Here is a 25188-nt window from a genome sequence, read left to right on the forward strand (position 1 = left end):
TCCGTTTTTGTTGCATTATCATCCTCTTGCATGTTTGGTGCTGTTATTTGACTTTGGAAATGTACTTTTTGTAAATTGTGTCTATTTACTCATTTTACAAACATGAACCATGACAAAACCTGATTATAAAAATATGATCAGATCGAGTAAAGGGATGTAACACTGACACTTAAGGGACCGGATGGATTCAACTTTGTTGCTTTCTTTATTGAAAACGTTCATTGTTTCTAGAAAATACTACACTGGATGACAAACAGTAATATTTCAAATTCTGACCAGAAATTCAACTGCAGGACAACAGAAACCAAAACATATATATGTTGAAATATTGGATATCGTCTTTGATTTTTCTCATGATCTTGTTTTGAAAAAGCAGCCTCAGGTGAGCAGGGAGCTCAGATTTTACATAGCCAGTTACAACGTACAGTGAGGTCAATGTGCCGATAGGCTCTCTAATCTTGTTATGTAACTGCAGTGTACAAACACAGTTATAGTGTGCATTGTTCAATTTGCTTTCAGGGTGAATTCATATTTTTTCTAAGTGACATACTATTTTTATATTCTTTTTAAAGATTGTTGTAGCTTTTAAGATAGATAAACATGACAAGGAGTCAGTGAAACTATTTCAAACCATCACTAAAACAAAGACAGGACTACAAACAGGAAAGCCCATAAACACACGCAACATTAGAAGAATCCTACTTTGTCATCTGAACAGTCATGTTTAGCCTACAAAGTTACAATGCCGTCTTTATGTGTTATACAGATCATGTTTATGACACACAAGCAATGACTATAAAGTAATTGAATCATGTTGTCAATGTTTGGTGTTCGGGATCGATAAATACAAAAATCGTCTATAATGTTTTAGAAATGATTTCTGGTCATTTAGCTGTACTGGCATATTAAGGCTATGGTGGTAGAAAAAAAATTCGGCCAAATATTTTAAGATCAATCTCAGAAATTTTTTGAGACAAAAACTTAGAAATGTCTGAACTTGAAACTGAACTTTCTAAAAAAAAAAAAAAAAAAAAAAAAATAATTGTCTTGTGCAGATCTTTTTTTTTTAAAGAATTTTTGAAACTCTGAAGTTTTCAATTGTTTTCTAGAAAACTTCTAAAATTAATCTCAAAATGTAAGGTTTTTTTTCTAGCAAGTTTTTCACTTTTGGAGCTCAGAAATTAACTTGTTTTTCTATATATTTTTTTTTAGATAAATCTCTAAATTTCTGAGTCTTATGGCAGAAATGTATATATTTTTTTCTATTTATAATGACCCTAAAATGGCGTTGTATATAGCTCAAAACTCAAGATGGAATGGGCAGAACTATCTTCTACTTAGGTCACATTTGACCTGCTGGCTACAAGAGAAGTGCAATTCTCAAAAATCTCTTTAAAATGTCCTACATGGATTATAGGTGAAGATAAAAAAAAAAGCTGACAGCATCTACTAAGATTCCTCAGAACAGAACATTAAAAAGGTTTGAGGATCATGATTTTAGTTGACCTGCGTTCAGTTCAACCGAGGAAACCCCACAACAATGGAGGGAAACTATATTTGTAAAGATCAAGGAAGATGTTTGCTTAAATTGATTCAAGTAATTAAATAAGAAACTTTTAAAGAAACCTGTACTATACCGCAAAACACAGCAATGTAGTGTGAAAAAAGAAATCCCAAGATTACAAAGAGCACATGAATTTTGTTTTTATTTAGGAAACATAAAGTGAACGGGAGAATCTTTCCAACATGGGTAATGAAAAAGCCAGATCTCAATGACATCAAAATTATATTCCAGTACTTTCATTAAGTTAATTCCCAAATTTTGTTCAGAAGTAAAAAATACCCTTTTTCATGGAACCAACATACAAATTTCAGTCACTACTTAAAGTGGACTTTTCAACATAATAAAGGTAAAAAAATTAAATATTATAAACCAATAAACAGTGACTGCTTCTCGACAGGTTTGTATTAATTGATATCTTAAATGTAACAATCCAGTTTAAGGTCAGATACCCAAAATGCAGGCAACAACCACAGCTGGACCAGCTCCTGCTCATTCATGGTAACACCCATCTCATGCATTCATGCACTAGATGTCTAAGACTTATTGTTTCAAAGAATAAGACCAGTTTTTATCCACTGGGACAGGGAAGCTCCAGTCTAGCACTTTGTGTGGGCAATTTGAGAGGAATTTGCTGAGTGGGGGAACGACAATAGAGTATGGGAGACAATAGGCAAGAACCCCAGGTATTAGAAAGCTAATCAATCAACAAAAGCGGTGGAAAAAGAGGCAAGCAGAACAAAATGCATGAAATAAATAAAATGAAAAGATGCTCATTTTAGGATTATCAAAACAAATATTTTCAGCTACCAGTAAGAAAAAAAAAATCCAAGAACCCCAAATAATTGTGTGACTGTGGTTTGCCACGTGGTTGAAAGGAAGCGTGTGAGCATGCTTATCAGAGCTACACTACAGATCACAGCACCCTGCAGGAGGTTTCATCTGACCGAACATGAATATGAGCTGCTGTAGATGAATCCATCTGCTGAGTAAACAACCCACGGCGCCATCAGAGGTTTATAGCTTTCCATGTTGAATTTAAAGCTACCAAACCCGACATTAGGGTTAAAAACCCGAGGCAGGCAGTTCTGGGTTGACCCTCCTGAGGATATGGATACAGACACATACACACTCCAGGCTTAAAATGGAGTGACCTGCTGCAAACAGAAAAAGGTAAAACATACTTGAGCAACATATTTTCTTTGAATAAACTCACTTCCTCAACTGAGATTGTTATCTACCTGGCTGGCAGATAATCTAAACACATAAAATAACATATTCAACACAACCACACATAAAAAAAAAAATTATACTTTTTTTTTTTATAAGTTTTTACTTCTTTTTGAGATCTACTCAATCATAAAAGGCAAGTGGAAGCAACAAACCATGCCATATTTTAGAGCTATGTGAAATTCCATGCATATCAACAAATAAACTACTGCTTCTTAATTTTTTTTAAAACTACAAATACAGCCAAATTACTAGAAAAAAACCGATCTCTGCATGTAACAGAGACACACGTTGCATCTTCATGTGTGAAAATTAGCACCAAGTTTCATTTCTGTTCATAAAAAAAGAACAAATAAAGAAAGAGAAGACATAAAAAATTGTCGTGACTTACTTAAAAGTGACACAAAACAAAATCGAATAAACATTCATACTTGTAACAATTGTTATTGTTTGTATTTGGCATCCTGAGTTGAATGTGACTGTGACCATGTGTGTTCATCTCCCCAACAGTTTGCCAAGCATGCTCGCAGATAAAGATTTCCCTACAGAAGTGAAGAAAAAACAAGGCCTACATATTTTCAAGTAACAGTAGAGTTAGGCCTGTACAAAGCCTCAGACACACAATATAATAACCCAGAACAAATTCTAGGAAAGATAAAGAGCAGTTTTAATGTTAGTTTGCATGTTATCCCCCACAAACATTATATATATTCAAATGTATATAAATAAAAAAAATTCAGTGCTGTCAAAATATCTCCAACTCCGTAGGACCTGACCTATCTTAGAAGGGCTAACGAGCTCTACTAGTAATCTTCTCATGGCTAAAAGTACTGCTGGAAGTATGAAAACCTTACTACTCATCCTTTATCAGTCCTTCATTCAGAATACAACACTGAGGCAGAGAAGACTTGTTAATATTGTTTTAAATTTTCCTCTCTTTTTGGTTTTGCTGCACACAGAGAAAGCATCAGTTGCGTCATGGTTTGTTTTCTTTAATTTTGTGTTTTCTTTCTTTTTTTTTTTTGGTTGCAGCAAAGCACCAAGTTTGTTTCAGGCTCTATGAGTGTTAAGTCTCTCCAAGGGAGTCTGCTGCATGTGTAATCGCTCCGTAGTCTCTCAATGTGTGTGTGTGTGTTTGTGTGAGTGTGTGTCCTGGTGCATGTATGTCTATGAAGAGCAGGGCTGAACGTTGATGCCGTGGGCAGCGTGAGCCTGCAAATCAATCGGCTGGCCGGGCTGCAGTCCAGGCCGAGCGTTCGTCAGCATCAGGTTCCGAACACAGCCGCTGACTCCTGATGAAAACTTTCCTCCTGTCATAGCAGTCATATCTGGAGCTCCACCTGTGATTGCAACAAACGCAGATTTAAAACTGGCCTCACATTTGACCTGTTGGCTAGAAGAGAAGTGCAATTCTCAAAAACCTCTTTAAAATGTCCTATATAGGTCATAGGTGAAAATAAAAAAAATGCTGACAACATCTAATAAGATTCCTCAGAACATAAAAAAGTTTGATGATCATTATTTAGTTTTGCACATTTAGAAAAATCTAAGAAGCTTTAAAATAAATCATAGTACTAAATTTAAATATCTGTATGAACCTTGAGTTTCAATGCTAACATTTAAGGATATTTGCAAAAAAGTAATATGAAAACAAACTTAGAAATGAGTTAATATTTTATTAGTGATAGCCAGTGGCGGGGGGCTCTTTCTCTAGTCCACTAATAGCAAACCTAATCTTTAGCTTAGCGCTTTTGCTAACTTTGAAAATGTTTAGCATACTTAGCTTTCATGAGGTAAAATTTTCTGTATGATTTCTAAAGTGTTAATTTACTTGGCCTTTTTATAAACTTTTAACTGAATAAAGTTCCATATGCACTTTGAAACTTTCCGTTATTAATGGTTAAGAATCCTTCAAGTAGATGTTTATATCCATGCTCTTATTTTGAAGAGGGTGAAGACTGTTTATACAGTTCCATTTCCTCTTCTTACGTTCTCTTTTTTTACTCAATAACTTTATTCCAAAGAAGAAACAAATATGAATAAAATAAAACAAAACACTTCTTTGGAATAGTAGAGAACCAGACACAGATTTGAATACAATATCTGAAGGTGTTATAGAAAATTCAACTTATAATATCAAAATTGAACTGGAGCTAGATGATTGTAGATGTAGCCTTGCCATATCCGTCAATAGCATTTTTGCTATTTCAGTCTAATTCTGTATTATTCTTTAAGATACAGGCAGAAACAAAACCAAAGGAAAACATATTGGGCCAAATCATTTTAAATATTGGGATTTTGCACTGAAAAGCCTTCAGTGGTTAACCTCTGGATTAATCCCGTCAGGTTTGCTCACCCAAGTATATGCTGCCTTTGGTGTTAACCATGAGGCTTTTGCCTTTAGATTGTCCATGTTGTTTGTCTCCTCCATCAATTTGTATGAAGCCATTTTTTCCAACTCTGGAAGAAAAGAGAAACAACTGAGTTCAGACCAAAAAAAAAAGAAGAAAAGCACAGGTGTATTAAAGCATTAACTGTTAGATGAAGCATTTCATGAAAAGTCGGAGTGGAGCGTTTAAGATTAATCTTTCTACATCCACTGAAACTGAAGATACACACCTGGCTGCTGTGATCTTATGCCACTTTCCGTCGTTGATGGCGGTTGTTGATCTTATTCTTGCCTCTCCACTGCCCAGCTGGTAACTAGAAATAATATAAATAATCATCATTACTGTAAAATGCACAAACTTAAAATGATTTTAACCACATCATCTAGAGTTCAACCAAACAAAATGATTATGGTGTAGAATCACCTGAAAACTAGGTGTCCGTTCTGTAGGCCAAGGCTGATAAAGTCTTTTCCTTTGCTATGTTCTCCAGGTGCCTGAAAACAAACATGTGAAGTCAATAAAAGGGCATTTGTTTAATTATTTAGTCCTATGAACTTCTGACCCCTGACAAAGTGGCTTATCGTAACTTTCCACGTTAAGGGCTGCACTTAACAAGTATGATGCTATACGTTGAGGCAACATTCCCCAAATGTAACAAAATACATTTTTTGTACATTTTCACCTTAACAGCAAAGTAAAAAGTCTTCAGTCCAATATATTTTTCAACATTTTGTCATGTTATGACCGTAGCTTCCTCCATCCTGGTGATTACTCTGACCAGCATTTCAGTTCCAGGAAAAGACAAGAAAATCCAAAGCATGATGGTTCTAGTAGCCATTTTTTTACTGTGCTCAGTGTGATGTACAGTTATTTTTTCACCCTTCATAATATTTCATGCAAGTTACAAACTACAGGTGTAGTCAAATCTGACCAGAGCATTTTCTTTCACATGCTTGAAAGAACATGCTCTGTGTTTCCTTCATGGCTTTTGGCAAATTGCAAGAAAGGAGCCATAACAAACCACTGGTCTTATGGTGTGTTTCAATAATGCCCAATTCGTGGAGTGGCTTACTACTAGTTGTTATGATGAAATATTTTTCCTTGGAATCTCTGCAACTCCTCCAAAGTTACCACAGGCCTTGTGGTGGCTTGTCATGTGTTGGAAGGTTTGTGATTGTACCATAATATTCAATTCTTTCAGATGAGAAGTCAAATAGGGATCTCTGAGATGTTCCAAGTGTAGGATATTGTTTTACAGCCTTATCTTTCGTTAAACTTCTATGCAACTTTATTTGTGTTCTTTCTGATGAAGATGGTCTCAATTTACTTTTGCACTTGTCCAAATTATTCGTACTAAACTTTAGTTAGGGGTATTAGAGTGAAGCGGGTGTACACCACACCTTTTATATTGGTTTTTATAAAAAGAATTTGAAAACTTGTGTCCTCCTACAATTGCATAAAATTACAGTAAAATACCTTGAATTCTGTGGTTGTAACATGACAAAATGTGAAAAGGTTAAATGGGTACTACATTACAAACCACAGTACCTCTGTATGTAATCCTAAAACAAAACAAAACAAAACAAAACAATGAAGTGTCTTGTGTTCGAGTGGATACCTTTTCACTAGCATGCACCTTTCGCAAATTTCGTGCGCTTTTCGTCTCCTGAGGAAAATGGAGGGTGAGTTAATTGAAGCACATGCATGTATTTAGTGGTGTAAGACGCAGCCGTTGATCTCAGCCAGCATGCCCAGCAAGGTCACAGCGTCAGCAGCAAATTAAGCTTACACTACGATGATGATGATAAATAAAAAATGCAATATTTTGTCAGTGATGATGCGAAGAAAACTGGCATCAAATGTTATGAAAAAAAATCATTGCGATGGTAACATTATTAAAATGAGGTAATCATTATGATTAACAGTGCAGGAGTTTTTAGGCAAAGTTATAGGGGGGAAACGAAGGGGAAAAACTGATATTCCTATGAAAGTTGTCAGAGTTAAGGTGCAGCAACAGGTGTGGGAGGGGCAGGACTTACCACTCCCTGCCATAAGATCAGGCCCTCAGAGGAGCTGGTGTTGATTTCCATTTCTATTGTCTCTGGAGCATCATGGACACTAAAACAGATTAAATAATATTAACAATTACTTATTTGGAAAAAAATCACATTTATATACAAAGTCATAATTACCTATCAGAAAGGGGGAAAATAAATATAAAAAGTGCTAAAATAAAGTTACCTTCTTGGGAAAATTGATTTAGGGAGGGCAATGTAGCCGTCACTTTGGAAATGAGCTGCATACTGATAGGGGGAATCTAGAGAAACATGAAAAAAAAAATGTTTAGGTTGAAGTTTATTCACATCATTGTTATGGTTCCCTCTAGTGGTGAAAGGAAAGAGGACTCCATGTTTTGGTTGGTTTGGTTAGATACATTTATAGACAAAACATATAATGTAAACCAAAATCCCTTGACAGATAATTGTTTGTGTTAATGCTGCTGAAGGCAAGATTGCATAACTTTTAGGAAAACAAATAATATGTTATACCTCATACAGATACAGAGCAGAATACATTTTTTATGCTCCATTTTACATTTGTAGGAAAATTCAAGTTATAGTTAGCAAATTTTCATTTGCATGAGGTAACAAGTTATTTCTTTTCTCAAAAGCTGCAAAGGATCATGTTCAACCCGTATCTGTAATCCAAAACCACAGTGCTGAACTTCACCTTATTTATAAAAGTTATATGGAAATATGTCATTGCAAAGCTCCAGGATGCAGATATCAGCATATAATCACCATTTCTAAGTGCTTACATCATCTTTGACTTCTCACAAGGATTACATCCTTGGCCAAACAGTTTGATGCTGACAGAAACTATTGTTAACTTTACAGCTTCAGCTACAGTTTTTGCGGTGGGAATTGAAAATGAGTCTATAATACTAGAAAAAAGAAGTTAGCAGAAAACATCACTTTGTAGTTTTGATTGGATTACAAGGCAGAACTGATGTTTTAAGAGGGATTGGTGCTGGAAATCATCATTCCTCTGCCAAAAAAGAAGATGTGCTGCCTTTGCTCTTTTACACCAGCAGGTCTTGATGCAAAGGAGACCTTTGATTCAAAGGTCACAGCACCAAAGAAGCCACCGTTCATCAAGAATAATGACTCTGCAAGAAGTATCAGGACTGGACTGCAAAGAATTTCTTTTATGAGATCAATTTAGACCATTATAGACATAATGAAAATGTAGCGTCCAGGGACAAAAAGGTAAACACTTCCATAAATCCCTGTCATGCAAACATTGAAGTATCCCAAAGCCATTTATGTTTGGGCTTGCCTCACTGCTATGAATGCAGAATGGAGAAAAATCCAGGAATAATTTGGTGATAAACACAATGGAACAACGTGTTGCAAGGAAAAACTGACTTGGGGATAAAAACATAAAAATTATACGTCTGCAATGTGCAAACTCATCAGATTGTAATCCCAGTGAGAACTTTAATTCATCATAAAACTTGATGAATTATCCAGTAATAACCTTTGTAACAGATTAAATGTTGAATATTGACATTTAGACATCAGTTTACTCTAGAGATATCCAACATAAGTTCAGATTTCACTGAAGCAGTAAAGTTTGTCAGTGTCAAAACGTTTGGCCATGGTTGTGGAATAAACCTCGCAACATCTAAATGCATGTACAGCTCAATCATCCGGACAATAATCAGTGTTTTCTCCAGAAGACACTTGAAGTTGTTAGTAGTCTGACTGCAAACATTTCCACATGAAGAAGACTGAATGACGTGACATTGAGAGCTTCAAAGAGAACAAGTGTTTGGTTTGTCGAGAGTTGAGCAGGCAGTTCGAAGCAACGAGACTTGTGAGTAGGCATTTTACAGACATGAAAAAAAGGGGAATTCCACGTTTCTGCCCTTTCCTGTAGGAAACTGGCAACAGAACTCTGCTTCCCGTCTGCAGTCTGCTCCCTTTTATCTGCAATGCACAATTCCCCTCTCCCTACTTTGAAATGCAGATAAGAGTTTCAGCTGAGAATTGAAGACAGACACATATTTTCTCTCTCCGTGCGCACGCGTGTTAAGAAAATAGACAGTTGAGTTTGAGGTTTTTGTTGGGACGCCGGGGCCCTCGAACTGAAGCCAGGGCCCTGTTAGTCTCGATCGTTTCAGGCAGACTCAACATTGAGATACTATACCATTCGCCTCGCTGGTTTCTGAGCTCCGCAGGGCCTTGGCGAAGCTGAAGACCTGGCCTGTGTGCAGGATACAGCCATGAGATTGCAGAAAAAAAGACACCTGCAGCCATTTAGGGTTATCTCTCCCAGCATGCTCTTCGGTGCTGGGAGTCACCAGAGAGCTTTTGGAGAAAATGTGGGCCATATGGGCTGCATGTTTCCGCCTCGGCTTTTTTTTTTGCTTTGATAATTATTACTTCCACCCACTGAATGCAGATTTACAGATCAGCTGACATGTGTGCTGCATACAGACACGTGTTGTGTTTTTAGGAAACCGTCAAAAACATGCAATAACATATTTCACTTTATACCTCCGGCTTGGATTTGGTTTATTTAATAATTAAACGGTTTCTATCTTGCGAATACTTACTTTCCTCACAGCTGAGGCCCGTGTGTCCAGACATGCAGACACATTTGCCTTCAACACAAGTTCCTCCATTTTGGCACTGGATGTCGCTCTGGCACACAAATCTCACCACCTCACAACGTTCACCTGCAGAACCACAGACCAAGAGAGAGTCAGGGGTCAAAGGTTGAGTCAAGCTCACTGTGTCTTTAAGTCTGCCCAAAGGTGTAAAGGACGCTAGAGAAAAATCCACCTTTAATTCTAGTTCTATAATCTTTCACTTAAGAAACATATGCAAATAAATGTAATTTAATTTAAGTGTGCTTATTATAGAGGGTGATGCTGCCAATGGTGTATTTTTTGCTGCTGAAAAGTTCAATCTTAATCCTACCTGACCAAAAGACACACTTCCAGTAAGGTTGAGACAAACTGCATGTTTATTTTTTGTTTTTGATAGGAGATTGAAAGATCAATTGAAATACCTCTTGAACAACATATTTGCACAAAGACAACAGGATTCCAACTAAAGTTTAGTTTAATAATCGATTATTCTGGTGATTAATCAATTAATCGGATGAAGAAACTGCCAGTTTCTCCTAATTATTATTTAACTACTTAAGTCTTTTTATACAATATTGGAAATATTTTAAAGATGCAAATAACCAAATAATTCTGTTGCTTTTTAAGTAAGAAAATAAACCTTTCATTGCCTAACATGCAATTACATATTTGAAGAATGTTATTTTACCCACACTTTGCTATGAAAATCATCCACTAGACAAAAACAAAAACCTGACTCCTAAACAGATCTAAGAAGTTGCATTTTTAAAAGACTCACCTTCAAATCCATCTTTGCAGAGGCACTGGTACTCATACTCTGCATTGGACATGCATTCCCCACCATGCAGGCAGGGCCGGCGGTCACAGGGACTGTTGTCCACACATTTGCTAATTGATTTGCTTTCTGTGAAGCTGTAGGACAAGTCCACCTTCTTGTTGTTGATGGAAACCTGCAGTCGAGACGTAAACAAGTCTGATGTTCCACAACCAGAAAAATAACCAGCAACCTTCGTTCATCTACTTCCAAACAGAGAATCCTCACCTCTCCGATGCAACCGTCAAACATCTGAGTGACGTTTGCAGGTTTGGGCAGGATGTCCATGCTCGGCACTCCTCCCAGGTACATTGGGGTATGGATATTGAGGCCCTGGGCTTTTCCTGGAGACATCCTCCTTTGCACTGGGCCCTGGTCCACCCTCAGGTGGCCAGACTTCTTGTTTCGCTCAGCTACAACTCTGTGCCACTGGCCCAGGGAGACCGGCTGAGGACTGAGAAGGACTGCCTGTCCTGGATGTCAAGACGGATTAAAAACTCTTAAGCCTAAATATAGCTAAAGTTCTTCTTAAACTGTGATACAGAACCTATGTATCCATATTCCTTTTGCCTCCGATTCTCAATTGGATTTAGGGTTAGGGTTAAAAAATGTTTCTTCTTCTTCTAGGTTTGCCACAGATTTACAGTAAATCCACCCATCCTAAAGTTATATCTGCTTCTCCATCAAGGAAAGCATCCCTAAGTATGAATATTTAATATTTATTTAAACTAAGTTTAAAATGTAAGCTTAATTTTGATATGATTCTGATCAAATCATAGTTGTATCACAGTCTTTCCATTTTTAGTACCTTATAAGATGTTCTTGTTTTATAACCTAACCCTGCTTCAAACATCCCCACAATTTTATTTAGGGATATCAAATAATAAGGCATGTTTGGATGGCATAATTTTTCAAGATTTTTCTTCTAGGAATATTAAGAAATCTTTTTTCGTCCACTTATGCACTACCTTCTGATTGTAGCAGAAGAAAATGTGAGTTCAAGGCTATGGATACTTTTGCAGGGTGCTGAATGTTCTCATGAAACTTCACCAGAACTGTGCTAAGTTGTGTTTACCTGTGCCGAGTTCATATCTGAACTCCACATGACCCTCCACCATCGAAACGGCCACAAAGTCCTCCACCTTGGTTTTTTTACCACCGCAGAAGAACATCAGGCCATTTCTTTGCAGTGGTTTGAACTCCAGCTCAACATGCAGGTCGTCATGGACAATGGTCAGGGGTGGGTAAGCGATGTATGACTCATCCCCATCAAACAGTGGTGTAGTCACCAGCTCACCTGGTAAGAATCAATTACAAATGTTTTAAAAAAAAAGATTTTTCATGGATGGAACTGATGGATTTATGTTAGGAAAGATGGAGCCTACAGCTGATTTTACCTTGCATGCATTTGTCTCCAAACTTGCCCAGATGGCAGCGACAGTCGTAGCCCAGGCCGTTTGGCCGGTTGATGCAAGTAGCATCGGGTCCGCAGGCCTCTGAGGGAGTCACAGTTGCAAAATGTTACAAACAGAAGTAATCCATCTTATTTAAGGTTTGAACTTTTAAAAATGTATACAAATGGATATTCTTTTTAATAGGCTCTATTGGTGATTCACATTCACCTGAGTGGCAGTGCAGAGACGAGTGATGCTGGCAGTTGCTGCCTGTGAATCCTCGGGGGCAGGTGCACCTGTACAAGCTGGCCTCTGAATCCTGACACCTTCCTCCATTCTGCAAAATAAAGTAAAATAAAGTAACAGAGTAACCGAATGTTGAGGGTTTATTTAGATGATTCAAGCTGACCTGGCATGGATAATCTTTGCAGGTGGGACAGTTTGTGACGCCGGTAGAGCTGCGGTCGAGTTCTTTAAAGATCACTTCCTCTCCTTGGATGACCAGCTGACGAATACAGCCTGCGTTAAAGTCATAAAAAAATCAAAAATAAAATTCACATGGGGGAAATGTCTTCTCCATCCTGTGAGTAAAGAGAGTAAACAATATCTTACCCACAAAACCAGTCTTAATGCCAGCTGTTTTTACGATTGATGTGTAGTTGGGGTAACCACCCACATGCAGCTCCTCATTCAGATCAAGGCCCTGGAACTTTCCCTGATGAGCAGAGTGCATTCAGTTTTAGCAGTGTTCAGCTTTACTACTTTTACATCTGGTATGCCTCAAGGCATCATTCTAGGATTTACCTGTTTTAAATATTGATGTTTCCTTTGATTTTTGATTTATTTGTCTTACAATAGTAAAAAGGTAGGGCTGCTCAATATCAGAGAACATGCAGTTTTCAGTTTTATTAATGAATAGCATAATGATGATGGATGACACTAATACAAATATTTTTCTTCTCCTTATCACATTCACAACACCACCACCATTTTCTCTCTCTCTGTATATATATGAAAACAACTTTTTTGCCACATTTTTATTAAATACCAAGTTTTTTTTTATTTTTTTGTTTTCGTGGTTTTTGATGCATTTTCTTACAGCAGTACTACAAAAACTATAGTAAAAACTACAGTGGCAGCAAAGTGAGAGGTTGATTCTTCTAGACACCTTGACTTGGACAACAACAACACCTCCTTGGGAAGTTTACCCAGGAAGTTATTCGATTTGAAAGGTTGTCGGGTTATTTTTGCTCAAGGAGATGAGACTTGTGATTTCATCAAAGTAAAAAGTAAAAACTTTTACCTGATTTCGTCCAGTTAAAAGTTGGAGAGTTGAAAGTAAAGTACAGAATTGTCAGGATGAATTCCAGTGAATATTTTTCTCAAATCTCCCAAAACTGTTTGTATTGCTGGGACTATTTTTTAATGAGCAATAACATCAATAAATTTAAAAATATGATTCTGTGCATTTACTGTGTGCAGTTTAGAGGCACAAATCACTCTATATTTTATGTGACTGGTGTCCAAAAGAATCATATTAAAAATGGTTGTTTTTCAAGAGCTGCTTTTTTGGGTCTACAATTGCTGCTTCACCAGTCATAGCAATATGTTTACTTAAAAAAAAGAAGTAAAAAATAGTTTCTAGAACAGAATATAAAACTTTAACTCCATGTTGCCCACCTCTATCTCTGACCATAGTGAATTACCTGTGATTTTCCACTGATGGGTTCCCCGCCGTCCACAGTGATATAACCCTGGGTAAGGTTGCGAATCACCTCCACTGTGTGAAACTCTCCCAATTTAATGGGGTTGGGGTCACGTATGGTGGCCATGCCAGAGCCCACATCAAACCTGGGATCAGACATAATTCTTGAATTACTGTTATCATCAACAACGGTCCTCATTATGCAGTGTTTTGAGTCCTGACCTGAACTCCAAGCGTCCACTCACAAGTCCCAGAGAGATGAAGTCGGCTCCTGTTGTTCTTCTCTGGCCGTTGTAGAGGATCATGCCTGCCACCGGCGAAACAAATGAAATCAGCAAAAAAAATAAAGAAAACACATAACAGATCCCCACGATAACATCCATCCTAATACGTCCATAACTCATCAAAGTGTTTTAGGAGGAGAATAAAAAACTCACACCCAAAACAATTGTAAATTTGTTCTTGCTCAAGGAAAGTAATATTTTACATTTAATATGAGAGACTTATTAGGATAGATATTCTTTGGGATTCATTTTGCCCATCACAGCTGGATGGTTAAGCAGCATGCCAGGGAGTCACAGCTTTAAAGCAAAACAAAGCCATGTCACAAACTGCTGGCAAAACACTGGGCTGCAAAATGCAACCTGCTGAATCATAATGCAAATTCGCTATTTTTCTTCCATCACATGCTGGAAATTCACATGCATAATGTACATGAGCGGTACATTCTCGTGGAGAAGGCATGAATATCCACTGTGTTTGTAACTGGAGGGAGAAAAGCTGCAACAGAAAAAAAATCTGTTCAAGGCAAGTTGGCAGAAAGTAGATGGCAAAAACATCAGTTCTTTCTGAAATCTTTCACTATTTTGATGTCACTTTGTCACACATACTCAAATGTTGAGTTGTGCCTGAAGTCATTTCTTCTGGACTAATAGATTCTCCAGCTTGATCTGTGGAGCCCTCTTGTCATGTAGGAGTGGGGGAGGTTTTGATGTGCAAAATGTAAAACAATGTTTTGATAGATACATCTAAAAAAAAGGAACACTCGTATTTCATTCAGTGCAAAAATACAAAACAATACTACAAAAACACCAAATTTTGCCAAGAGTTTTTGGTCTAGTTTGTAGTGCAAATATTTGAATACATAAGTGCTAAATAAGACAAAACTAGCTTGTAAGTAACTTTTCAGCAAGATATAGTAGTTTGTTTTAAATCAATAAAAAAGTTCCAGTTCCACTGACAGATGTTTTACACTTATAACGTTTTCTTTTTATTATAAGTGAAATATTATCTTGTTGAAAAGTTACTGGGCAGTTAGTTTTGTCTTGTTTCATTTGGACTAAGAAATTTGCACTAGAAACTAGAACAAAAATACTTATGACTTGTGTTTTTGCACTTATGATTTTTTTTGAAGGAGAAATCCATTTGCAAGGATGATGGCAAAAACAGAAGATAAATGATTAATACTTGTTTATTTTATTGTGTGTGTGTTTTAAAATCTTAGCTTTTTGTTGGTGCACACATTTCTAAATCAGTTTTCTCTCTTTCTCTGACGTAAATGTAGCAGCTCTATCCTAATTTCTTTCCCTTTGCTTCGTGGCTTTGTAATGATGACTGAAAACATTGCTCATGCATCGTGTTGCATTTCTCTCGCACAGCCCATAAATCAGCTCTGAGCATGATGGGGGGAAAAGTCTAGTGCAGGCAGAAAGCATAGTGCTGCCAACAACAGCCTTGACTTCCTGAGACTCACCAGCATACAATATGAGACCTTCTCACCCCATGGGTGAGGCAGGAGGGAGGAAAAGGAGGGACACAACATCCAGTGAAATTACAGACGAGACAAAGCATATTACACAAATGTACCAAGTATGCAACTGAGAAAAAACATCAATAAAATCTAAATGAACACATTTTATAATTAAAATACTAAGATTTAGAGAAGTGCACTCTTACCATCGACATTATCAGGTCTGAAGTTGATCTTTATGTTGAAAGCCTTGTAGGCATTTTTAATGGTGGGCAGTGTGAGGTAAGACACGGGTTCCTGGGCAAAGTACGGCATCACTCTCTCTGAAAAAATACATCACAGTGAAACACCAACAGTCCTGTAGTTGAAGGTGACTCTGTGACACACTATTCACTTCTCGCACTAACCATGGACTTCAAGTTTGGTGAAAGCTGCCACTTTGCCGTGCTCGTTCGAGGCGGTGCAGATGTATGTGCCGGAGTCCTCGTGGGTGACCTGAGGAACTGTCAGCACGTTGGCTTCCTGGAAGCACTTAGGAGGAAGTTCTCCTTCCGACTTGAAAAAGGAAAGTAAGAGGGAAAAAAATGCAGAAGGGCTACAATCCAACGGATAAACAAACAGCTGTGATTTAGTCTGGAAGGAACCTCTTAAAATATTTTAGATATCATTTACAAGAATCAAAACAGGATGCTGAGTTGCCATCACACCTAACGCAGCTTCTCTTCCGGCTTTCATGCCACTATAAACAATTTTCAACCATTCAATCCTGGCTATGGACAAGCCAGGATTTATGTTTTACTCTCCAGAGAAAAACATGGATGTAAATACAATAGCTTAGATGCCTAATGTTACATTTTTGGTCCAGTTTCAAGTAATTTTTCAACAAGATATAGGAGTTTGTTTAAAGTCAATAATTCCTTCACATTGATGAAAACATGCTAGTTATAACTAAGTCAAATAAACTGAGTGGAACAAGTACTTTTTCATCAATAGTAAGGAATTACTAATGTAAAACAAGCTCTTGCTGAAAAGTTACTAGTAAGTTGGTTTTGTCTTAACTCAAGTGTACTAAGATATTTTTACCAGAAACTAGACCAAAAATACTTGGTAAGATTTTATGTTTTTGCAGTTTGAGTTCCAGTTTTTCCTTCCAAGATCACTGAGCTGATTTTATGAGGCCCGCCCAAACCACAATTCAAGAATAAATTAAACTAATTAGGACAAAACTAGACCTTTTAAATTAAAATCTACTTACTGATTGCTTTTCATTTAGCAAATAAATGTCAATAGTTTAATTAAAATAGTTTCATGTCTAAAAAAAAGAAAGAAAGAAAGAAAAAAAAACATTTTGGCTGATTTTAGTTTGGAGATGATATTGAGTAATTTTTTGGCCCACGTGACACAAAGTTTGGACACCGTATAGAAGGTCAGAGACAGCACACTCTACACTGTGAAAACGGTTAAATGCCAGAAATAAATGTTTACCTGTTATAACAAGACAAGTTAAAATAAAAACCACCAAGTCCCAAAACAGTTCAAATAAAGTTGTGGCAACAAGAAATGGTGGGAAGCATTAGTTACCTTTGTCCACTTGATATCAGGGACTGGATATCCTGAAGCTAAGCAGGGCATGACTGCGTCAGACCCAACAGTCACCTCCTTTGTTTCTGGCAGAGCAGAAATTTGCGGAAGAGCTGAGAAAACAGACCAACGATTAAACTATGGTTATAGTACTGATTGTACAGGGTTTCTGCAGGCTTCACCAATTCATATTTATGACTTCTTAAGACATTTTAAGACCATTATGAATAAGATCTAAGACTTACATCACAACAGAAATGTACAAAGTAATACTTTTTTTTCAGGAGACCAAAACCGTGAAATTTCTGTAGTCTTTTAGCTAACTAGCTGCTTTGCTTTGTTTTTGTGAATATAAATTTATACTTTCCCATGATATACATAAAAAGTTAGTTAGAAAGCTAGCAGGTATTAGCAGCTTGTTACCGATAGCCTTAACCACTCTGAGAAACAGAATGCATCAGTGAGGATGTCTGTGTGCAGCTCAGTCATTTGTCTGATACAAAAACCCGCAAAACATAGTCACAACAAAATTTAAGACCTGTGATTAATGTACTTAAGGCCAACTTACATTTTCTTTAAACAATTTAAGACATTTTAAGGTCTTAATTTTAGATTTAGTGAATTCAAGACTTTTTAAGGGTTAGTGGATACCCTGAATAAATAAGAGCCTGATTAGTAAGAATAATGTATAATTAAATGTATATATTCATGGCCGTTTCTATGATAAAAAGGTTGTTTATTATTACTCACACTGGACGTTGAGCAGCACCTGAGACTGAACTGAGCCTACGTCGTTGGTGGCTGTGCAGCGGTAATGGCCGGCGTCTGCCTCGGTCACCTGACTGATCCTCAGCATGCCGTCCTTCACCAGGATGTGTGATGGAAGTGGGCCTCCAACTTTACTCCACCTGACTGTGGGCTCTGGATCACCGACAGCATGGCACTCAAACTCCACAGCGTTCCCAATCATCACGGTCTGCATCGAGGTGCGTACATTAATCATCACCTTAGGCAGAGCTGTGGAAAAGAAGAGAAATATGAACAAAATAAATAAAGCAAATGGAGCTGTGCAGATATTTACAAATATGGGAAAACTTTGTCTTCAAGGTTTTGAGCTTTTCCAGATCATGTCTCCTTATCTGAGCTATTTCTGTAAACAGAACCTTGAAGGCAAACATTGTCCATTGACTTTATAAACAGCAGGATGTTTCAAACCTTGAATGGTTAGTCTTGCAGTGTCCTGTGCTTGACCATATGCACTGGTTGCTCTGCAGATGTAAACACCTTCATTGCCCTGCTCCAACTTTTCAATTCTGCAAGGAGAAGTTGCATTTCAGATATCCACTTTTAAAAAACTACACCTTATGTGCTTTTCCTGCAAAGAAAAAACAATTCTGCCCAATTACAACCACAAACTAAAATAACTGTCATTATTTAATTACAAAGTAATAAAATATCAATGGTGCTAAAAAACATGAAAAACCTGAAAGCAAATTGAGCTGAAACTGGAATGAAAGTTGACCCTCCAACAAGACAACAACCCGAGGGTTACCACCAGGGCTTATAAGGAACAGATTGAATCAAATTATGTTTGTGTTCTGCAGAGCATTCATTTACAGAAGCTGAATAGCAAGTATTAACTCATATAAATTAAGATGCATACAATTATTCTTACATTTTTATTTGTAAATAATGTGGGAAACCCATGAATGATTTTCCTTCCTATAGCATTTATGTTCTTGGTTTATCACATAAAATACAAATAAAATAATTTGTGGTTGCAACAGGACAAAAAACAAAAAAGTTCATTTGAAATATTTTTGTATTTCTAAATGAATAAAGAGGTATGATCAACTGAGAAGACAAAACATGCTACACGGTGTTGGTATGGCCACCTTTAATTTAAGTCCTGCCTTAAAGGAGAATCAGTCACCTGAGAACACCGTCCTTTATGTCGTGGTTTGGAGGCAAGGCTCCTCCTTCCTTCAGCCATTCAATCTGGGTATGAACTCCTCCAGCTGCAGAGCAGGTGAACTCCACAGCACTGCCCTGAGCTTTCACCTCAACCTGGGGGGAAACGCGCACCGCCAGCGGTGCTGCAAGGGGAAAAGACACAGACAAGAGTGGAATCCGCTGTTTAATTCAGATTGTTGATATAAATCAATCCTGCATTGGAAAGAGCACCAACTTACATCTGACTGTGACTTTAGCAACTACTTCGCTGTTGCCAACTCTGTTGCTGGCCACACATTTGTAGCTCCCAGCGTCCTCGGAAGTGGCCAGGTCGATCTGCAGATCGCCTTCGCTGGCCTGAGCTCTGGAAGGCAGGATGCCGCCCAGTTTGGTCCACGTGTAGGTCAGCGGAGGAGTACCATGGGCCACGCACTGCAGCCTGATCACCTCTCCGACCCGCACAGCCACGTCATCGGGCACCGAAGCGACATAAGGAGGGGCTGCAAAGTCAGAAAAAGAAAAGAAACATTAAAAAGAGTTTTAAATCTAAGTTAATCACTGTAGGCAATGATGCTTGATTCGGTCCACGACAATTTCCTTATTGGATCTTCTCCTCCTATATTGACAAATCCAAAGTCAATTTAAGGTGTGAAATGTTTTTCTTTGTATACCCCCAGGTTAGGTTTGGCATTGATCAAGGAAAATCCACTACTGCATCATTTGCAGTACAATATACCCCAAAATTACATTTTTAGACAATTAAAATTAATTTACCCGACTTGTTTCTCTTTTACTGTATATTTTAACTTTGGAAAGATCAATAAAATATTTCTAAGAAAAAAAAAAAAGATGCACAAAAGGCACTGACTCTCCACTTCTAGCATGATGGTGACTTCACTGGTTCCCATGTTGTTTGTGGCGCTGCAGATGTATTCTCCAGAGTCTTGTCGACCGACAGATTGTAGCACCAAGCTGTTGTTCACCAACTTCTGCCTCCGAGGCAGACTGGAGCGCAGTTTGGACCATGTAATCACCGGAGAGGGAAATCCTACAAAACATAAATGCAGAAAACTTAAAAAAAAGAAGAACAAAATCTCCTGAATCAGCTCTATTTTAGTTCATTGTATCAGTTTATTTTACTAAAAAGCTGAAATTGCACACAAAACACATTTAAAAATGTGGGCTTCTTTATTCATTTTGTGTTCCCGTCACCGTAGGCATCACAGTGCAGAGTGGCGGTCTGTCCCTCCACCACGACCATGAGCGGCTCAGGAACCAGGGCCCTCGGCGCTGAGGGCATTTGAGATCCTCCCTCTATGATCACTTCGACTCTGGTCTCAGTGGTTCCCTCAGAATTACGAGCCACACAGACATACGTCCCACTGTCTTCTGGACGGGCAACAAGAATCTACAACATCAAAACAAAAGTGGTGAAACTAAACTGCAACAGTAGAGGGCAGTAAATGTTTTGCATTTATTGCAGTGTTTTCCCTTTTCTTTTTCACTGCAGTTGACTTGGTAAGTTAATTATTTTTTATTCCAAGTGAACTTAGATATTTGAGTTAGAAACTAGACAAAAATACTTTGTGTTCTTTCAGAGTATCTGTCTATCTTGTAAAGTGTGCTTAGGTGATATGCTGTTGTGAACTAGTACTACATAAACTGAGCAGAAGAGTCTGAGAGTTTGCTGATTGGTGGAAAGCTGTTATAAAGACCAAGCTTATTCAAAATGCACTGGTCAGCTTTGATTTTATTCTAACTGCCAGATGAACTTGTAGAATAAAGTCATTTAAAATGTTTTGAGTAACTGTACCTGCATGACTGCATTGGAGTCCATGGGTACAGGACTGGTCAGGGTGGTCTTCCGGTTGTTGTCCAGTCTGTGCCATGACACTGAGGGGCGGGGTTCTCCTGAAGCTTGGCACTCCAGGTTAATGGGCTCGCCCACCCTGACCCGAAGGGGCCCAGCAGGGGTAACAGTGGCCCCAGGAGACTCTGACGGTACAAATATGCAGAATTTGGCCACTGGAGGGAACCCTTCCATTAAGAATACATGACTGAAATATTACCTTTAACAATCAAAGACACTATGGTTTGAGTGATGCCGAACGGATTGCTCGCCACACAGCGGTAGGCTCCGTGGTTTACTGGGCGAGCGTTGACGATGGTGATAACGGAGCCATCAGAGTTAACTCGGACGTTATCTACAGAGAACAGACGGAAACCAAACATCACACAGGAGACGGCAGCGGCTGGAAACACACCAGGAATCCAAAAAGGAGGCATTTAGAGACGATTGTGTTCATAAATGGTAAAAGGATTGAATTAAGATAGCACTTTCTTATTACACTTCACACTGGAGCCACATTCACCCAATCGAGTATGCACACGTTATATGCAGATTGGTAGAAAATCTGGGGTACGTGTCTAGCTCAAGGGCACCACAACATGTGATAAGAGGAAGATGGAATTAAACCTACAACCTTCCAGTTGCAGCTCTACTCACTGAGCCACAGTCAGCCTGTAGAGGACAGACTGACTAGTTTCTTCTGCCAAAAAACTAAAGAAAAGACTTAAACGAAGCAGATTGGTTAAAAAGAATAACATTTATTGTGTCCTTTTAATAAAAGAATTTCGAATAAAAGATTTTAACACCAAGAGTGAGGTCGCAAAATACTGAGACATCTTTCCAAACATTACATCAGACCACGCCCAATTTTTTCTCACTCTTCTTTTACAACATTGGCTGAGTTCACTGAGGTTGTGTTCATGTGTTCCTGCACAGCTCTACAGCTTTCTGAAGATTTCAGTTAGGCTAAGGTCTGTACTTTAATTAGGCCATCGCCGTACCTTGATTCTCATCTTCTTAGCCAATTTCTTGCTTTGACGACTCAATTTCCTCTTCGCCTAACACAGCAATAACTTCACATTTGACTCCAGAATATTTCAAAATTCAGGAATGGCTAGTGGGTTTGATGAACGCCCAGTAAAGTGCCCAGGTTACTACAAAACAACCTCACATCCAGAGTCTCATTTTGCTCATTTTGTTGTAGGTTCAGTTTAAGCTTCCTCCTGTCATGTCAATGTTCCTCTGGGCACTTAACCCCAAGTTACCTACTGATCTGCGTATTGGTGTATAAAATTGAAAAAACCCCTAAACAAACTGTTAAAATATTAACAAACAGCTGTGTCTGCATTCGATGGCTACTTCTTGAAATAAATTATGTTCAACATATTTTCACATTGATGTAATTTCGTAATATATAGATAAAAACTGTTATTTAAAGCACTCAGCTGTTATCTTTAACATTCTATTTATGTATCCTTCTAAAGTTTTGAGGGCCACATACACATTTAGTGTGGGCTAGATTTGGCCCCTGGGTCTTAAGTTTGATATGTTCACTAAAAGTAAAGACTGGCAGCAGCTCTTGATTCTCATTGCTAATGTCTTCCCTTCGCGGCATTGTGTTAACACACGTCTGTAACCTGCTACATCTCCTGCTTTTATGGAGCTGGCCACACATGTTAATGATCATTAAATCAAGTGAATTTGATTATCAGCATCTGGTTGCAATATTTAAAAAATCAAAGAGGGTGGACGTTTTCCACACGCAGTTTTTTCATCTTGGCTTCTTTATTGTTTAATAAACACTGGCAGTTTGAAATCTGTTGTGTATTTTTACGCATTTTAAACAACTTTAAAATCGGCTACAGAACAGATCTTTTTTACGATGACCTGACAAGTAAAACCTTGAATTGAAAGAGAGCGTACTTTCATTGACCTGCTCTGTTCTTTTCCTGCAGCGTGGGCTCAGTTGTTACCTGGCAGAGGCTGGTTGTTGGCAAGTTTCCACTCCAGCCTGACCGGCTGGGCTCCACTGTACACCTGGCATCTGAAGCTGGCTGACTCCCCGACACGCACTGCAGAGCTGTGGGGCTCAACGCCGATGATGGGACTCTGCAGACCTGCAGCAGAAACCAGCAGTTTGGAATTTGGATTATTTTTAATTAAACAAACCTCCTTTGATATAAAAGCAGCGTTTTCTTTTTTTTTCCCCGTGTAATAAATCCCATGTTGAGCGTGGCCACTGGCAGCTCCTTCAGGGAGTGAATGAGGATGAGATCATGGGACAGCAGCAAGGAAAATCATTCAATCCTGAGGTCACACAAGTGAGAAGAGGAAAAGAAGTGAGGATGTGTGAGCAACTCCCCGCAATCTAACACTCTGACCTTAAATCGACTTTCCCTGCTGCTCACTGATTCGGCCTTGTGTAATATTCCAGATAGAAAGGTCTGTTGGGTTTATTGAAACTGTCTCGCTTCGAGTACAGCTAAGTGTAGTTACATTAAACACTTGGAGAAGATCAGAAAGCCTCTACCCGCCTGAGAAGCAGGAGAATAAATATATGACCTGCAGGAAAACCTCAAGTGTTAAACATCCTTACGTGAAGAAGATGAAGTGACAGAGACGGAGACAGAGGCCTGATGGACCGGGCTTGAGCTGCCGGCTCCCTGCACCCGACAGATGTACTCTCCCGAGTCCTCCGAAGTGGCGGAAAGGATACGAACCTGATTGCCAACAACCTGCAGATGGGAAACGGACAAAATGTAAAATTTTACCTTGGAACAATTGAAATTCATTGAAATACAGTATTTGTGCATTTTAGAAAAGGCTAATTTATTATTGGCTATAGCCGTTACTGACATTGTTGTAAGACTCCACTGTTAGCCTGCATGAGATGTTGCAAATGAGAAATATTGCAAACTGATGCAGTGTAAAAAGCAACTTAAGAACTTATATAAATAGTCTTGTTCTTTTTTGAAAGCATGTGTGTTAGAGATTTTTTGTGTTATCATTTTTATTATTACTTTAGTTCATTATTCAGTCTAATGTTAATCAGTAGTGACGTGCTGTGCTAAAACATTTTGATTGCTGTGTTGAATATCTCTGTTCCTGTGAACTGACTGTTCCTTCCACTCTTGGAAGAAATCGCTCTCAAGGAAAAGAGCTTGATGACCTGTGTGTTAGATAGAGCTTGCCATCTGTTTTTGTTGTTTATCTTTTCTCACAAATAAAATGCCTGCTCTAGCAGAGAGAGGGCAGAACGCTCTGTGAACGGCTTGGAGGAGCAGTTTGCTGGGTCTTCTCCTTTTGCAAAAGTTCGGCCATAAAATTCATATACGTTGTCTGTGGTTCTTTTATGTAGGCTCACGAAAAATACCTATCAATGTGAACTTCTGTTTATTAGCGTTTCACCACTGGAAATAAAGAAACCACAAACCAGTGCCAAATTCTCCAATCTGACTAAGCTTATGTGGAAGGTGCTGGATCAACAAGTCTGACCCAACTTAAAGGGTTAAGCCATTACCATTACGATCTTGCTGCCACATACCACAAGACCTCATTAGTGCTTGTTACACATCTCCTCCTCTGCAGGTCAAAGCCGTTTTAGCACCAAGTGGGCAACAACTAAATATTTCAAAGCACCATCTACTGTAGATGTTCAATTATGTGCGCTGTTGCCTGTGTATTTTGTTAAAATATACATTGATGTATTGCTTGATATATGCATTGTTGGGGTGCATTGTTGCTTTACTTGGTGTATTTGTATTTATTTAAATATTACTGAATGCCTGTGGCTCGGTGTGGTGCATAGTTTTTGCACTGTCCTGCACAACATGTGAATTTTCAGATATAGTTGACGTCTATTTAAGGCCCTGATTGAAACTCCACAGCACATCAATGAATCTACATGTCACTAAAATAAAAAAATATAAGATTATTATATGAAGAACTTTTTTTTGGCAAAATCACTTGTAATTTTTTGTTCCTCACAAATAAGAACATTTGAGAATGAATGGTGATATACTTGACTAAACAGCAAAGTCTGCTGGGCTACAAGCTGAAAACAAGACTGTGCATGTAAGGCATATTTAGGGAAATTAAAGCGCAGATATTTGTGTGAAAACCTGATGGTTGGCAGAGAAGTGTCCGCTGGCTCTCGTCCAGGTGACTCTGGGAGGAGGATTTCCAGGAGGAAAGCAGTTCAGTTCCAGAGTCTGACCCTCTTGGACATCAGCGATAGACGGTTGGATGGTGACAACAGAAAAGGATTGCTCTGCTGCTTGGACAAAAACAAGAAAATTAACCAA

The 25188-nt window shown here is 38.3% G+C and overlaps 1 protein-coding gene across 2 annotated transcripts in view; it reads right to left on the reverse strand.

The window, feature by feature from the left end:
• Nucleotides 1-1679: 1679 nt before the first annotated feature.
• The window catches only part of hspg2 (heparan sulfate proteoglycan 2), a 127129-nt gene continuing 103620 nt past the window's right edge, over nt 1680-25188 (reverse strand). For both annotated transcript variants that reach the window (XM_008414489.3, XM_008414501.3), the window contains 33 exons: nt 25006-25157; nt 23481-23619; nt 22858-23001; nt 21105-21239; nt 20849-21030; nt 20248-20443; nt 19904-20083; nt 19275-19535; nt 19016-19178; nt 18298-18395; nt 17833-18099; nt 17083-17195; nt 15909-16056; nt 15708-15824; nt 15505-15522; nt 13974-14058; nt 13753-13897; nt 12659-12761; nt 12456-12565; nt 12275-12383; nt 12050-12148; nt 11728-11949; nt 10881-11125; nt 10617-10788; nt 9803-9925; nt 9394-9450; nt 7423-7498; nt 7221-7299; nt 6800-6847; nt 5605-5675; nt 5411-5494; nt 5148-5251; nt 1680-4131 (listed from right to left, as the gene is read on the reverse strand). In XM_008414489.3, the coding sequence (XP_008412711.2) occupies nt 3959-4131; nt 5148-5251; nt 5411-5494; nt 5605-5675; nt 6800-6847; nt 7221-7299; nt 7423-7498; nt 9394-9450; nt 9803-9925; nt 10617-10788; nt 10881-11125; nt 11728-11949; nt 12050-12148; nt 12275-12383; nt 12456-12565; nt 12659-12761; nt 13753-13897; nt 13974-14058; nt 15505-15522; nt 15708-15824; nt 15909-16056; nt 17083-17195; nt 17833-18099; nt 18298-18395; nt 19016-19178; nt 19275-19535; nt 19904-20083; nt 20248-20443; nt 20849-21030; nt 21105-21239; nt 22858-23001; nt 23481-23619; nt 25006-25157 (4418 nt within the window). In that variant the 3' untranslated portion in view covers nt 1680-3958. The remainder of the gene's footprint in view (nt 4132-5147; nt 5252-5410; nt 5495-5604; nt 5676-6799; nt 6848-7220; nt 7300-7422; nt 7499-9393; nt 9451-9802; nt 9926-10616; nt 10789-10880; nt 11126-11727; nt 11950-12049; nt 12149-12274; nt 12384-12455; nt 12566-12658; nt 12762-13752; nt 13898-13973; nt 14059-15504; nt 15523-15707; nt 15825-15908; nt 16057-17082; nt 17196-17832; nt 18100-18297; nt 18396-19015; nt 19179-19274; nt 19536-19903; nt 20084-20247; nt 20444-20848; nt 21031-21104; nt 21240-22857; nt 23002-23480; nt 23620-25005; nt 25158-25188) is intronic.

This window comes from Poecilia reticulata, chromosome 7 (assembly GCF_904066995.2).
Source record: "Poecilia reticulata chromosome 7, P_reticulata-male-v2, whole genome shotgun sequence".
Classification (NCBI taxonomy): domain Eukaryota; kingdom Metazoa; phylum Chordata; class Actinopteri; order Cyprinodontiformes; family Poeciliidae; genus Poecilia; species Poecilia reticulata.